Raw genomic sequence first — 14,716 nt, 5'->3', positions numbered from 1 at the left:
ATACTAAGGAAAGCTCATTGTGAGACTGGCTCTAGTGGCTGTAATTCTGCACCAAGGCTGAATTTTGGGAATGAGACTTCCGATGTGGTATTAGGGGACCACTAAGGTCTATATAAAAGCATCCAAAGAGCACCATGTCATGGGACCTTTAAATAATTTTTTATTTCACCTCTCTGAGTTACTCCATGAGGAACTTTATGCCATGATCTTTGAATGTGCATTGTGTACAATATTTGATAGTGCTGCAGTTTTACTGTAATGTCAGTGTTTTATGTTTGTGTGAGCGCTGTAGGCCCGGCAGAGGCTGCCCCGTGGTCACTGAATGTGTCAGATGCTGTCTTCCTTATCATTTGGTTGGACTGACGTCAAAGAGCCAACATGTGAGGATATATGGGTAACTTTTACCTCAAAATGTGGACAGAAGCATTACGTCTTCATTGTATAGTAACTGTGGTTAGTCTGTCTTGTGTTTAATGTCTTGATAAATCAGGGTGAACAGTGCCTATACATTGCAGGAAAAAGAAGTCACAGAATTGCTTTACAGAAAAAAAATCTGCGGTGAGTGCACTGTGTTTACAGTAAGTTCTGTTTCTAATAGTGCATGAAAGATGTAAGAGGTACAAAGATTGTACATTGTGTGGGAACCTGTTTACCCGCCATGAATATTACTTGTTTTTAGCAGTAATATATAATATTTAAAATGACTAATAAAAACTCATGGGAAGCACATTCAGTCCTTTGGGTTTCTTTATGTAATCAGATAAATACATGCAGTTCCTAACCTCAGTGACAGCCACCTGTTGAACTGAATGGAGAAAAAAGCTATCAAAAGCTATATGAGGGAATGGGAGTGGATGTACTTTTTTATTTTTTTATTTTATTTTTAATTTTTTTTATGTCTTCAATGAATAAACCACGAAGGATTACCTACAGTTTGTACTGCATCCTTCATCAGTCCTGTATGGCATGTGACGTAAGCGCGACGTCCAGTCATCAACACATGGCATCTTCAAGTGATCCTCGTTAGCGCCTACTTCTAAGCTGGGACGTAGTAAATTCCAGAGCGGATAGTCTGTAAAATACTTAAGTGGGCTAAACAACACATTTCTACTTTTCACGTTGAATTTATGTAACAAAGGAAATGTTAATCACACATAACTTTTTGTGCTGCAGCTTTAGAATGAAAGGGAGTAAGCGAGTGACTAAATTAATTTGCGAAGTAAATACATGTGACAAAAAGTGAGCATTATGAGAATCGTTAAAAAAAGAAAAGAAACTACATATAAACTCTGTGGATTTCTTTAAATAAGTTGTTGATACGTCCTATTCTCCGCCCTCATACGTCACATTGCAACTATATCTTATAATATGAGCAACAGGACACAAGAAAGTATTCTTTTAACTTCAACAATATGCTTGACACTCATAACATTTTTAAAACAGTGTAGTGCTTTTAATGTTTTTGTGTGCACTTTTAGCTTCGACGTTTAGCAAAATTACACAATCTGATATTCTGAATCTACGGATACAGATAAATTACACTCCGATCCGTGATTTCTGCAGTGTTTACTACTTTATGTATTTTAAATGCGTTCATCCCCATCTTTTCGACAGCACTTGAAGGCAGCAGCAGGAGCTCATCTGTTGGGCAGGAAAACTAATCAGGAGCCAAGTAAAGACTTTTCAGTATTGCTACCAACTAGGCTAGCAAGCTTTTAAAGTCAACTGTCCATACGACTACTTAACACAGACTCTGTTTTTAAGTACAGTATATCATCTGTACAGTATACAATATTCAAGCTATGTTTTAGGAACACCGTTTATTTGCGCTGAAAGTAGTAAGGCGGACAGCCTCTGGCCAGCTGAAGCTTGCGGCTAGCTAGCTTATTTGTTAGCTGGGAAAGACGTGCAAGTGGAGGCAAGAAAATGGAGCTGGACGACGTAGTCCTGTATCAGGACGACTCGGGCAACTCTACCATGATGTCCGAGCGGGTCTCAGGTCTGGCCAGTTCAATATACCGCGAGTTTGAACGGCTTATCCAAATATACGACGAGGACGTGGTGAAAGAGTTGATGCCGCTGGTCGTCGCCGTACTGGAGAACTTGGACTCGGTGTTCGCTGTCAACCAGGAGCACGAAGTGGAGCTGGAGCTGCTGAAAGAAGACAACGAGCAACTCGTCACCCAGTATGAAAGAGAGAAAGCGCTGAGAAAACACACAGAGGAGGTGGGTCTGGTTTCACCACATAACTGCCAAACTAGTTTATAACCGACATTATAGAGGCTCGTAGGCTATTATGTACTTTGGTATGAAAAGATTAAATGCCAAACCTAATTCGGAAAAACACTTTTGGCTATTTTTATCAACTGTCATGTCACAATAATCACGAATGAGTACTTTTTATGAAGTGCATAAACCATTATTCCATTAGGCATATTTCCAGAGCTCTAGAAATAACATTTTTGAAGAAGAATTACAATTTATAAAGTGGTTGTGGATACTTGCCATAGCCCACTATTGGGCATTCTGGCGGAGGGAAATTGATAAAATAGCAACTTGAATTCTTTTTTTATGCATTTCCTGAACGTGGAGTGTCTTGAGTTTCAGAAAGATGTTAAAAAAGACCGCCATGTACCAGCTAGCTCTGAGAATTTGCCGGAGCAATGACTGTACTTTGGCTCCAGTTTATGCCACCATGGCAACCCCGAAGCATCCGTATTTTACGAGGACGTGTTGTCCATGGATACCATCTTACGCCTTGTTGATGCGCGCCACTTTATTTGAGCTTGGAAATCTCAACATTCAGTCAAGGCTCAGACAAATGCAAACCAATGAGTGGTTTGTTTGTACGATGGTTGCCTTTGGCTATCTCCAATATACAAATTTGAAGCTCAGTGATCCCATTCAGCTTCACGACTAGTGACAGTCTCACTGCCCTCTCATTTGAGCCAACCTTAAATGACACACCGTTCCTTCCTTCACCACTACTGTACAGTCTGTGTTTAGACGGTGACCGGTTCACAGCTGTTATGGTGCTACTCTAGCACACTGGGTCTCAAACTTATGTGTGTTAATACAGCTTCTTAAGTCAATGGAAGTCCGAGTTTTGTTTGATTGCACTGTATGAAAGTTTGGATTATCCTGTTTATAAAACGGTTACAATTGCACAGTGGTCATCCAGTATTAAATCTTGAATGAACAGACACTAAGCCTGTGTTCAATCCGTGGTAGCAACAGGCACAATGATGAGATGAAAGCTGTTAGATCAACAGTGCTCTGTGCTTTGCTTTAGAAGCCTATTAGCCCAAACTCATAACTCTCAGCTTCAATCCTCTACACACACACACGTATGCACTCTTTACCGTATGTCATAAGGTATCCTCTCAATCAAAGGTCCAAGTTACTGTAACTGCTGTTACAGTAATCACACTAAGAATGTGTGATTTGGGATGAAAACAGGTGGTAATGAGATTGGCTGTAAGACATTTTGGATACAAACGCGGGTGTGCCAGAAAGCAAAAGTCCTATAACTGAAATGTCTACTTCTGTTTCTGTTGGAACAAGCCATTTGTGAGAGGAAATTGCCTTTTTGTTCCTCTTTTCACCAGGTATACCAAACTAGAAGGCTGACTATGGTGTTGCCTCTCGTCCCCTGAATCTTGGCCAAAAATGTTAATGTTGAGTACACAGGGCCGTGGTTAGCACTGCTACAGGTCGGCATGTAGCCAAGCCTCTGCTTTATCGTCTACTTTTTAACTGGACCATATAGGGATGGGCGATATGGCCTAAAATCCATATTGCGATATACGTTGCAGCCTTCTGCAATTACAATAATTATCATGACATATAAGTTATAATAGAACCATTTCACAGCAGGTTACATAGACCCTAAGGCTAGCCAAACTGCTAAATGTATTTTTTAAATTAAATTCAAGTACTCTGGTTGCAGAGACTTTAACAAAGAAAAAGTATTGGGTTTCTGTCCTTAGTGCAAACTATTCTAAAAGGGGCTACACTTAGTTTGTTTAAGTCCTTGGTTCTTAAATGACCCCGAAGATGCAGAGAACTGTAAAAACTGGTGTCGTTGTGGTTAAGAACAGACACTGTACTGAAAATACTTTCAGTATTAGGCAAAGAAATTTATTTTGTGTAATGCAAAGATACTTTAAAACATAAAACACATTGCAGACATAAAGTTTCTTACCTGCAGCTTAATGTAACATACTGATTGGATGAACGCGGTCTGGTTTCTCCGGAAATCCAAAATCAGACTGTCATGGGGGCTTGTTGAGAATACAATCTCATATTTTATTAAAACAGATCACTGAAACATGTTTCTGAAAACATTTTAAGGAGAAATAGGCCGAGCAGCTGCTGAATCTGTCTTCATTTCAGAAGACAAAGGTCAGTTTAAAAGATTTGTTTAAATGCTCTTTTTCAAGGAGCACTTGTGGCCGGGATACAGAGATATTTTTGGGCCAGGCTTACCACCCTTGGAAAATTACATTGGTACAGCCGCCACCAGTCCGGTGGGCCAGTCTCTCCATCAACCTGCGTTGTCTGCAGGTAACTTTTTAGCTCTACGTCGATGGCCTCGCTGTCAGCGAGAGCAGCTGTGCCCTCAGAGGCCTTTTTGAAAAAGCTTCCCAGGCTCCATCTCACACTTTTGGATTGCCTTTCAGCAGCTTCAGCATCATCAGCTGCAGCTTCTGTGCTTGTGTGTGGCTCTGTGACTGTTGCAGCTTGCACCTCTAACAGTGACAGAATTTCTGCTAGCGCTCTGGTCTTGTTGAACTCCTGGCGGTCTTCAGCTATGTATCTTTTTATTCATCTATAATCTTCATATCTTTCTCGCCTGTTCCAATCAGAGTCGAGCCTTGACCACGTTCTTTCCATAATCAGTAGTGATGCACACTTGATGTTCTTCTTTAAAACACCATGACTCAAGCACTTGCGGAGTCATCTCCTCAGCCGTCTTGATGTCTGCAAACACCGACTGCCAAGATTCCAGTTGTCCTTTATATAGAGAATGGTCAGGCTGATGAAAGGCTCCATGGTACATCTCGACCACAGGTCTGTTGTAGTGGCAAAGTATTTCAAGTCACACAGCATGGCCCTGGAACTTTCAATCCATTGCGGGCTTTTTCTGCTGTAAGGAGTACCTTTTTGAAAATGACTTTTGGATGGAGGTCTGGATCAGTTCCTGTATTTTCTGTCCTGCGTTCTTTGGACTGGATCTTGGGGTTGGCTGCATTGCCTGGCCATGCTGCTATTCAGTGACGTGTTTCGCTTTGAGTCGGTAGAGCAGATTAGTCGTGTTACCTCTCTTAGCCGGAACTGTTGCCCCACACACTCTACAGAGTATAGTTTGCTGCTGCTTGTCGGACGGATTAAATACGAACCAAGTCCAAATAACGCATGTTTGCACCGGTCTTTTTCACCAGCTCCTCCGTTTCGCTTTGAGCCGTTTACTCAAGGTGACGATGATGTGCTGCAGCCAGTTGCAGCACTTGGTTCTAAATTTCTCAGGTAGGTTACATCATCAACACGCATTATCACGTATAATTGAAATCTCAATACATTTTATATCGTTAAATTGCATATCCTTTCTATCGCCGATTACTACATCTATACATCTTTGTCCGCTTATCCGGGGTCGGGTCGTGGGGGGAGCAGCTCCAGCATGGGACCCCAATCTTCCCTTTCCCTAGCCACATTACCAACTGTGACTGGGGGATCCCAAGGCGTTCCCAGGCCAGGGTGGAGATATAGTCCCTCCACCTAGTCCTGGGTCTTCCCCTAGGGCTCTTCCCAGCTGGATGTTCCTCGAACACCTCCCTAGGGAGTGGACCATAATTTACAAAATGATGATTATGCTGTATTGAAAAAGACTTGAAACTAGAGATTGAGGTCATAATCTCATTATAAAAATGTTTGCTAAGGTAGTAAATCAAGTGATCAGTAGGGTAATTTCTCCATAGACTTATATTAGTTAATCAATAAAAAATACAGATTCTGGGTTTAACCAGTGCTGGAAACATTTGGGAACACTTATATATATATATATATATATATATATATATATATATATATATATATATATATATATATATATATATATATATATATATATATATGTGTGTATATGTGTGTGTGTGTGTAAACTTGACAGGTAAATGTTGAATTACAAGTGCAGCAGGTCACAAAGCAGTGTGTTAATAATTTATATCATGTCGTAACATGTTGCTGAAGCTCATACATAGACCAGTGCACATGGGATTTTCCATTGGTATGTTTATGGCCTTTCATTTGTAAAGAGCTTGTCTCTCTTGCTACTGTGTGTAAAATACCTCCCCCCCCACACACAAACACACACATGCATACACGCACATATGCACATTGCAATAGTTGTGGGTGCTGACGGGACTACATTTCACTTGTAAATAGACAATCTGACAACTGTTGCTTTCTTGGTTCTGGATGATATTTGTCAGTAAAGACCTAACATATATTGTGAGTTTACTTAAAAAAAGGGCATTAGGCAAAATGTAAAAATTAATTATATCACGGTTTCATCAGAGGGGCTTAATAGCACTGTATGTATCTGAAAGCATGGTGGACATCATTGATAGTATTGAGTAAGACAGGTGACGGTCAATTTTCTCTATAGACGTACACCTGTTTAGTCCACCACAGTCCAGTTTTACAACAATTGCCAGATGCAGAAGTCAATGACGTCTGTGTGCGCACAAGTTGATACCACTTGCATTTCACGTTGTTAAACTGTCCCACAATGACAGAAATTCACAACACCCTCAGAGTGTTTAAATGTAACTATTAAAAAGTCTGCCACTACAACAAACTCAATAGAGGCAAATGTGAAGCATGGCACATACTTTGCAAATAAGCTGCTCATTTGGGTGACAAGTCACTCTTAAAGCAAATAAGCACATTAATCTTACCAAACAAACACATTGTACGAGCCAAGTCCTGCTTTTCACTGCTCCAAGCCCAGAATACCTCCTCTTAGTAGTTTGTCTCAGCAGGAGGGGAGGAAAAAGAAAGGCAGGAAATTCTTGGGGAAAAACAGCACTTCCCTTAGTTCTTTTGTCCACTCAGGGTTGTCTGCTGACCTGCGAAAGACCACACACTACTTCCATATAATGCCAGCTGATTGATTATCATTAACAAAAATTCTATTAATACACAGAGCAAGAGTATTGGTAACCTACAAGGCACATACAGGACGTTTTAGCCATGCTAGTAGCGCTGCAATGGCTGAGTCGGATGGCCGTTCACTCCTTCACTCATCTCAGTAACTATGGGATAGATTGCCATGCAATTTTTTTCAGACAATTATGGCACCTAGAGGATGAATCCTACTGGCTTTATTGATTCCCTGACTTGTCCTCTTGTCAGCTGTACTTTATGCTGCTAATGGTAGCACGCTAACACACGCATGGTAAACATCATGCTTGATAAACATCGGCATGTTAGCATTGCTATTCTTAGCGCATTTAGCTTAGAGCAGCGCTGTGACTAAGTGGACTTGCACAGATCTGCCAGCATCGCTGGAGTTTTGTCTTTTATTTAACCACTGCAACGGCCAATATGTTTATCAGCGGCTGTGTGTCGTGCACAGCCCAGCAAAAATCATGTATTATAAGTAATCTTTAATTTGCAGGTTCAATTTTCTTCCTGCCAAAAATGCCTGCACGGTTTGTAACATCAATATTATTAACTGTGTCATTACAATGGAGTGATCCTACTAGACCCGCTGCAGTAGTTCTTTGATCGGTTCATTGCATCGGATTGCCAAGGCCTTACACCACTGACCCAAAGGTCCCAGTAGCAACCCACAGCCAAAAGCACTAAAAGGAGTTGATTACACTCTCTGCCAATTGAGTGCCAATACAGTGGAGCCCTGTCTGTGTGGGTATGCACACACTTGTGCTGCACCCACGTGTGTTGGTGTGTGTGTGTATGTGTGTAAGTGTTTCTCGGCAGTCTGGGACAAAGGGAGCATTATACAGGCAGCGTAGGGGGAAGATTGCCCGTTGAAACGCAGGAACACTGGTTCTCTGGAGCGTTGTCCTATGCAGAAACCGCCTTCCTGGGTCGTCTGATCAACGGCAGTGTGAGAGAGGAAGACGTTGGGAGTAGAATGTGCTGATACAAAAGAAGGGTGTCGTAGGAATATGTCAGCCATACAGTATGATCATTTTCAGTGGTGTTGATTGATATCATTCTAAGGAGAATCCTGTATTTTCTGTAAATCTTTTTTGCTGGAAATGATCAGCAGCTAAGGCCTGTAACTGTTTAGCTTGTCTTTGTGGCGAAGTTATGTGCAATTGCAGATTAGGGAACACCCGCCTCTATAAACCCTCCTGTCTGTTGTCTAGCTCAGTGCTATGTTAATGCTCTTAGTAGATTTACATGGGGAATGCTGCATTACTACCAATACCTTAGTTCTTAAGATGCTCCCTGCCATGTGCTTTCCAGACCCCACAGAGCCCTCCGTAAGTCCTCACCCTCAAAGAACGAATAGATTGCCTTTTATTGTCATAATAAACAAGTGCAGTTCCTGTGCAACGAGATTGAAGCAACCCGTTTACAGTGTTGAGACGAAATATAAAAATATAATGTATAGGTAGTGCAAAAAGAAAAATAGAGGAGGACCTGGTGCACAGTCCTGAGAGCATCTATATACATATATAAAAAAATGTTGTATACACAAAAGCCCCATATAACTTCCTTACCCTTTTTTTGTAGGTGAAAACAATCTAATCTTATTTCACAATAAGGCTACAAACGTTTCACTATTTTACATTTGTTAAACATCACAATCAGTGATTATTAATGGCAAAACAAGTGCTCTACAGTGAAAGAGCTTTGAGAGCCTAAAGGCGGAGAAAAACATCTCAGCAAATCAATGACTGAATTGTTGAATTGTTAGACACCTCCAGTCTGATGTCCGTATAAAGAAGAGGCGGTTTGTAACGGGGAGCTCAGGTGATCTCCTTGCGGATGACATCCAGCCTCCGCCCAGGGCCCGGCTACAGGGCCTCTTATCTACAGTGAGCACCCAAATCACAAGACTGCATGTTCACAGACTGCAAGTCTTTGACTCTAATCAGAGGGAGTATTTCTGGGATTGGTAAAGTAACAGATGATGAAAATTACTCTGATCATCTTAATGGTTTATCCTAAATGATTGTGTTTAGAGTGCACCAAATGTGCTGTGTTATAATGTATCCAGTGTATCCTGATATGAAAGATAGAGTTCTTAGTCCCTAAGACTAAGTTCTTGGTAGAGAAGGTTAGTAACAACGGCTGTGATGACATTTGAAAAAACAACCTTGACACAGATATCTACTGTTACTAACTCGTCAAGGAAAGTGTCTGTACACACACGCAAACACAGAAGCTTGAAGGTGTTTTACGGTGTCATTAACAAACCATCTCATCAGTCAGTCACTAGGAGTTTCACAAGGTTACAGTACTCATGTGAATTCCAGTGCTTTGATAATAAATGCTCTGTTCTCTCCCTCTTTTTCCTGTCTTTATCTACAGAGGTACATCGCCTTAGAAGACTCCCAGGACGGCGAGAAGAAGGAGCTCCATTGTCGGGTTGTGATGTTGGAGTCACACACACGTCAGCTAGAGCTGAAAACTAGAAACTATGCAGATCAAAGTAAGTCCACAGACAGGTTTTCACGTACTGGCTCTATTATTGGGAAGTGTAGCAAGCACGCACACGCACAGAGGCTATATACCCTGAGAGCAGCATCGACAGTTTGCAGGTCTTGTGACTGTTTGAGAGCCTGATGTGCCAGAGGTGCAGATGTACTCCCATGCCCCTTCTGAATAAAGGCCATTAGCAACATACTACCAGTGGTTGCTTGGCAAGTCTGCTAAATAAGCTGGTTTAGACTATACCAAACTTACTCCAAACCCAGAAAGGTTCAGTTGGCGTACAGGAGAAGTCTAGAGTTCAGGAAGCTAAGGCTCCAGACAAAAAGCACAGCTAAGTGCCTAAAACATTCAATTAGAAGAAACTAATCATTGTCTTTTTTGGAGGTAGGAAAGACATTTTGAATGTAAAGGGCAATGTAGTCTTCCCCAAAGGGGTCCGATTTTCAACCAGCTACTACGTGTAAATGAACTATGATAAACTTCTTATGGTAAACCCTCAAAAATCTGCCAGATGAGGCGAAATGGGTTATTTGGCAGATTTTCAATGACTCAAAGGCAGTAGACCTGTATGTATGTATGTATGTATGTATGTATGTATGTATGTATGCATGCAGACAACAAAAAGTATATTCTCAAACTCAGACCCTACTCAGAATAAACGGTAAAATCTAGGCGGTGCTGTTCAAATATAAACCCAGATTGTGTTACTGCACTTCCTATTTCTATTTCAGAAACCTACTTTAGCTTACCGTTGAACAGTAACACGAGTTAGTTTTTTAGCAGACGGCCTCCATATTGCTTTATGTGACATGCTCGCCCTACGTCACCCACCAGCGGTAGTGTTTATCGGTTCTGTGCAGCACAATGCATTCTGGTAGTTTTACCTCTTGAGAGAAAGCGAGGACCACAGCCAAATTTTCTATGTTTTCTCTGGCATGTGGTCGTGTATGTCTGCCTGTCTGTCTGCATGCCTGCGTGCTTGGGTTTGTGTGTGTCTTGCGTGTGTTTGTGGGTCTGCTTGTTTTGGTTCCACCACAGGACTGACCATACACTCAGGGAAAATTTGAAAGCTCTCAGATAATTTTTTTTTATTTCTTCTCATGTGACTCCTCCCTTTTTCTGTTTTGTGAGTTTAATTTGTCTATAACGATGTTGTTAGACTGAATTGGCAGCATTGTGAGATCTATTACTAATCTGGGTTAGATCATGCCAGGGGAACACACACAGGCTAACTCAATATACCCACGGACACGTCAATGAATGCAAACACACTGTCCACTTCTTTTTCTGTTTATTAATTCTTCTTATGGCATTACTTTTTTAACTTAGTTTATTTTTAATGTAATTTTCCCTTTTACTGGATCATTTATATTATAGAATGACACAACTTGGAGATAGGTGATGAAAGTCTTGAATTTGGGACTAGAGCTGAAATGGTTAGCCCACTCGAATAATTGGTAAGTCAATCAACAGAAAAATAACTGGGGACTATTTTGGTCAGACAAAACATTTGTCACCATGGGGTTTGGACAGTTATTATTGGCATTCATTTGCAATTTTTCACATTTTCCTGACATCTTATAAACAAAACCAATAATTTAATAGTTGAAAAACTGATATCTTCAGATTAATCAGCAATGAAAATACGCGTAAATTGAAACCCTACTTGGGGCTCCACAGCTGCATGGTATGCACGAGTCTTAGACCAGGGGACAGCAGAACCCCCCAGGTCAATAGAGCTCAATAGAGGTCTTATTGTTTTTGACATCCATGTTCTCTAAAAATTGCATCAAAGGAATTCTGAAACAACCTAAGAAATTACTGTTTATTCAGTGTTGAATCAGTGGGGCCACACCCTAACATTCATTTGTTTACTTTTAAATTATTATCTCTTAAATCTTTTAAGTAAATTGTTCCTTGGGGCATTTATGAGAAGATCAGTTCTTTCGACAAGACGTTTTTAGGCTTTTAATTTGGGGCTTTCCTTTAGGATCAGTTCCTTTTTACTCACACCTTATTATTTCTATTTCTTATTTCTTAACCACTAGTTCCTCTATCAGCCCTATCATAAGCACACAGATCACAGGTTACGTCATTCTATACAGCTGCTGTCTGAGTTGTTGCTATTCATTGATCGGGTAGGTGTTTTTTACCCAATCCTGTATTTGAGTCTGGTTAAACACCTGTGAAAAGGTCTATTTCTGACACGAAAGCTGTGCTGCAAAGCGTGAAGTAGGAAAGTTACTTAGAAATCACCTCTCAGCGGATGCTCAGGGCATTGCCACTTTTATGGATCTGTGCCACCGTCCCCTATTTGTTAGATGACATTTTGCTTGGCAGGCATTTGAAAACACACAGACTGTCGGACTGTTTTGGCTACAAACTGATGTCACATCTAACAATGGATTACAACTGAGGGTGGTGGTTGCTCTGTGGACAGGTGTGTGGCTCGTTTCTAACCTGCGTTTTTCTTTTATTGTTAGATGGTAGAAATGAAATGTCTAGTTTTTACCTTTTATTTTTTTCCACCACTGTCATTTCCATTCTTCACTTTGAGTTTACTGAGACTATTATTATTATTATTACAAACCACATATAATTAAATGACCACCGAGAGCAAAGGAGCTGCTGTGTCATTTTCTATAGATGCTTTTATCATTATTGTTGTCACCTCGCATTAGCTGTTGAGGAAGTAGAGTGTGTGATTCCAATTTTTAATGTGACTTAAAACATTGATGAGGATGATGACAATTGTTTAATGATTTCTTATCCGAGTCTGTGATTCAGAGAGGTGAACTAACCCTCTCAATGCTCTCTGCTTGGTAGGGTTGTGGTGTTGGTTGATGCATGGTGGCCCTCCTCTGGCTCTGAGATGTTATTGCAACAACAACTCTGCCACCACATTCAGTACTACAGAATCAAATTATACATGAGTACATGTGGGGTAAATCTACTTGATTTCCCACTGGGAAAAAAACATTTGTCAGTGGACCAGTTTGATTTGTCAAAAAATTTATGAAATTACATTTGTTAGTCAAACAAAAGCCGTTTTGGGACAAAGTTTCTTGTTGTGTCCAGTCAATCTTGCTGAAGTTCAATGGATTGTTTTATCATGTACTTTGAGTAATTGTTTCTCTTTTTCATTCAGTTAGCAGATTTGAGGAGAGAGAAGCAGAGCTCAAGAAGGAGTATAATGCTCTTCATCAGAGACACACAGAGGTATGCTGGCCTGGGATCAACGTGTGTGTTTGGTTAAGTCCATCACATGCTTTTATTTTTTTATTTTTGTGCATGTGCTTACACAGTAATGCATACATACAGCAACAACATCTCACATCATGTTTTTTAGGATCAACACAAAACCAAATATGTATATGTATAATAATAATACATTTTATTTAAAGGCGCCTTTCTTGGTACTCAAGGACTTTTATTTTTTTTGTCCTCTACACCAGGCTCATGATTCAAAGATGCATATATACTGTTGTACACGAGTACATTGTGTACAATGAGTGAACAAAGAAACAGAAGACCAAGACAAATCCCGACAAAGGATTTTTAGAATGCAGGGATAGAATCAAAAAGGGGCACATTTGCAGAAAGGTATAACACTACTTCTAAAGTCCTGGAAAATAACTCTAAAATACAGAAACAAGCTAAAAGAATAGAAAATCTTTAGATGTTGTCTCCGCCTCAAATTGAACAATAAGACAAAGACCTGGGTTGGAAAAGACCCCATGAATCCCCCTAAAATATTGAGTGCTGTGGCTAAATTGGGAGATGTCCCGCATCGTAATGCTACAGTATATGGTGGCCACAAGAAAGGTTTCCTGGAGAAACTTAACTGGACACAATTTGTCACCTGTTAAATGCGATTGTGGCTACCTAAGGCCAATGAGGTTTTCAAAAACATAAAGAGGAAATGGTGATAATGAGTGAATTGTTGTCACCAGACTTAATGTACACTACCTGCAGAAATATAAGAATCTGTTGTTAGAAACAGGATGTTGAACAAATTAAGGATAGGAAAAGGCTGAAGAGAATTGTATAGCTGACAGGTAAGAGAAGATGAAGCTTTAATAAAAGTTGTCACTTACACACTTTTGCTACATCTACATTATTTGTTTGACTGTCACAGCTGTGTCTGGACACGGTATACCTCATGTGAATGTGATGGTCACTAATGGTAGGAGTTCTCTTGGCCATTTATAATCAAATACAAGTTTGATAGCAACATAGTCAAATAGTTTTTTCTGAATCCTTTAAGTACAGGCTCTTTGGAGAGTCTTTTACACATAATTCAAGAGTAGATTTATTACAGCATATAGAACATTCAATAAGAACATTGAATTTGAACTAATTCCACGACTCTGTATGTTGCATACCCTCCAGATGATCCACAGCTACATGGAGCACCTGGAGCGAACTAAAAATCAACATGCGGTCACAGTAGCAGAGTCATCAGATGCAGGCACACCAGCTAGAACACGGTGAGACAACCCAACCACACCAGTCTCTCTCTCTCTCTCTCTCTCTCTCTCTCTCTCTCTCTCTCTCTCTCTCTCTCTCTCTCTCTCTCTCTGTCTACTGGGTTTATTCATTCTAAACCACTTTGTTCACCCAAAACCTACATCATTTGTCAGTCCAACGTGGACTTAAAGTTTCCTTATAGCAAATAGATTTTTCTGCATTTTGAAGATCTAATGTTACCACCTGCCTTCCAATGCCACAGAGAAGCACCTCCACAGCATCTCTGTACATGCTGTGGCTGTGCTAACATACATAGTCTAATACATAGGGTTTATGTCTATGCCCAAATACCTGCAAAACTAATGACATTTTTCTATCACCGTCAGCTGTTCTTTGTGTTGGGAGCTAATCAGCTAATGCTAACACGCTAAACAAAGATAGTGTACGTTCTATACCTGCTAAACATCAGCATGTTAGCATTTTCATTGTAAGTATTTTAGCAGTATTTAGCATTTAGCTCAAGCACAGCCTCACAGACATGTGAGCTGAC

The 14,716-nt window shown here is 40.4% G+C and overlaps 1 protein-coding gene across 9 annotated transcripts in view; it reads left to right on the top strand.

Annotated features, from left to right (window-relative positions):
* The first annotated feature begins 1,458 nt into the window (after positions 1-1,458).
* spag9b (sperm associated antigen 9b) overlaps positions 1,459-14,716 on the top strand; it is a 38,531-nt gene continuing 25,273 nt past the window's right edge. For 6 of the 9 annotated variants that reach the window (XM_034861316.1, XM_034861322.1, XM_034861318.1 and 3 more), the window contains exons 1-4: positions 1,460-2,226; positions 9,574-9,694; positions 12,845-12,915; positions 14,089-14,186. In XM_034861316.1, the coding sequence (XP_034717207.1) occupies positions 1,927-2,226; positions 9,574-9,694; positions 12,845-12,915; positions 14,089-14,186 (590 nt within the window). In that variant the 5' untranslated portion in view covers positions 1,460-1,926. Of the gene's footprint in view, positions 2,227-9,573; positions 9,695-12,844; positions 12,916-14,088; positions 14,187-14,716 lie in introns of all 9 variants that reach the window. The other 3 variants (XM_034861321.1, XM_034861319.1, XM_034861315.1) reach the window with 2 other exon arrangements.

The sequence above is a fragment of the Etheostoma cragini genome, chromosome 21 (assembly GCF_013103735.1).
Source record: "Etheostoma cragini isolate CJK2018 chromosome 21, CSU_Ecrag_1.0, whole genome shotgun sequence".
Lineage (NCBI taxonomy): Eukaryota > Metazoa > Chordata > Actinopteri > Perciformes > Percidae > Etheostoma > Etheostoma cragini.
The sequence above is the reverse complement of the archived record's forward strand: the minus strand, read 5'-3'. Positions and strand labels throughout refer to the sequence as shown.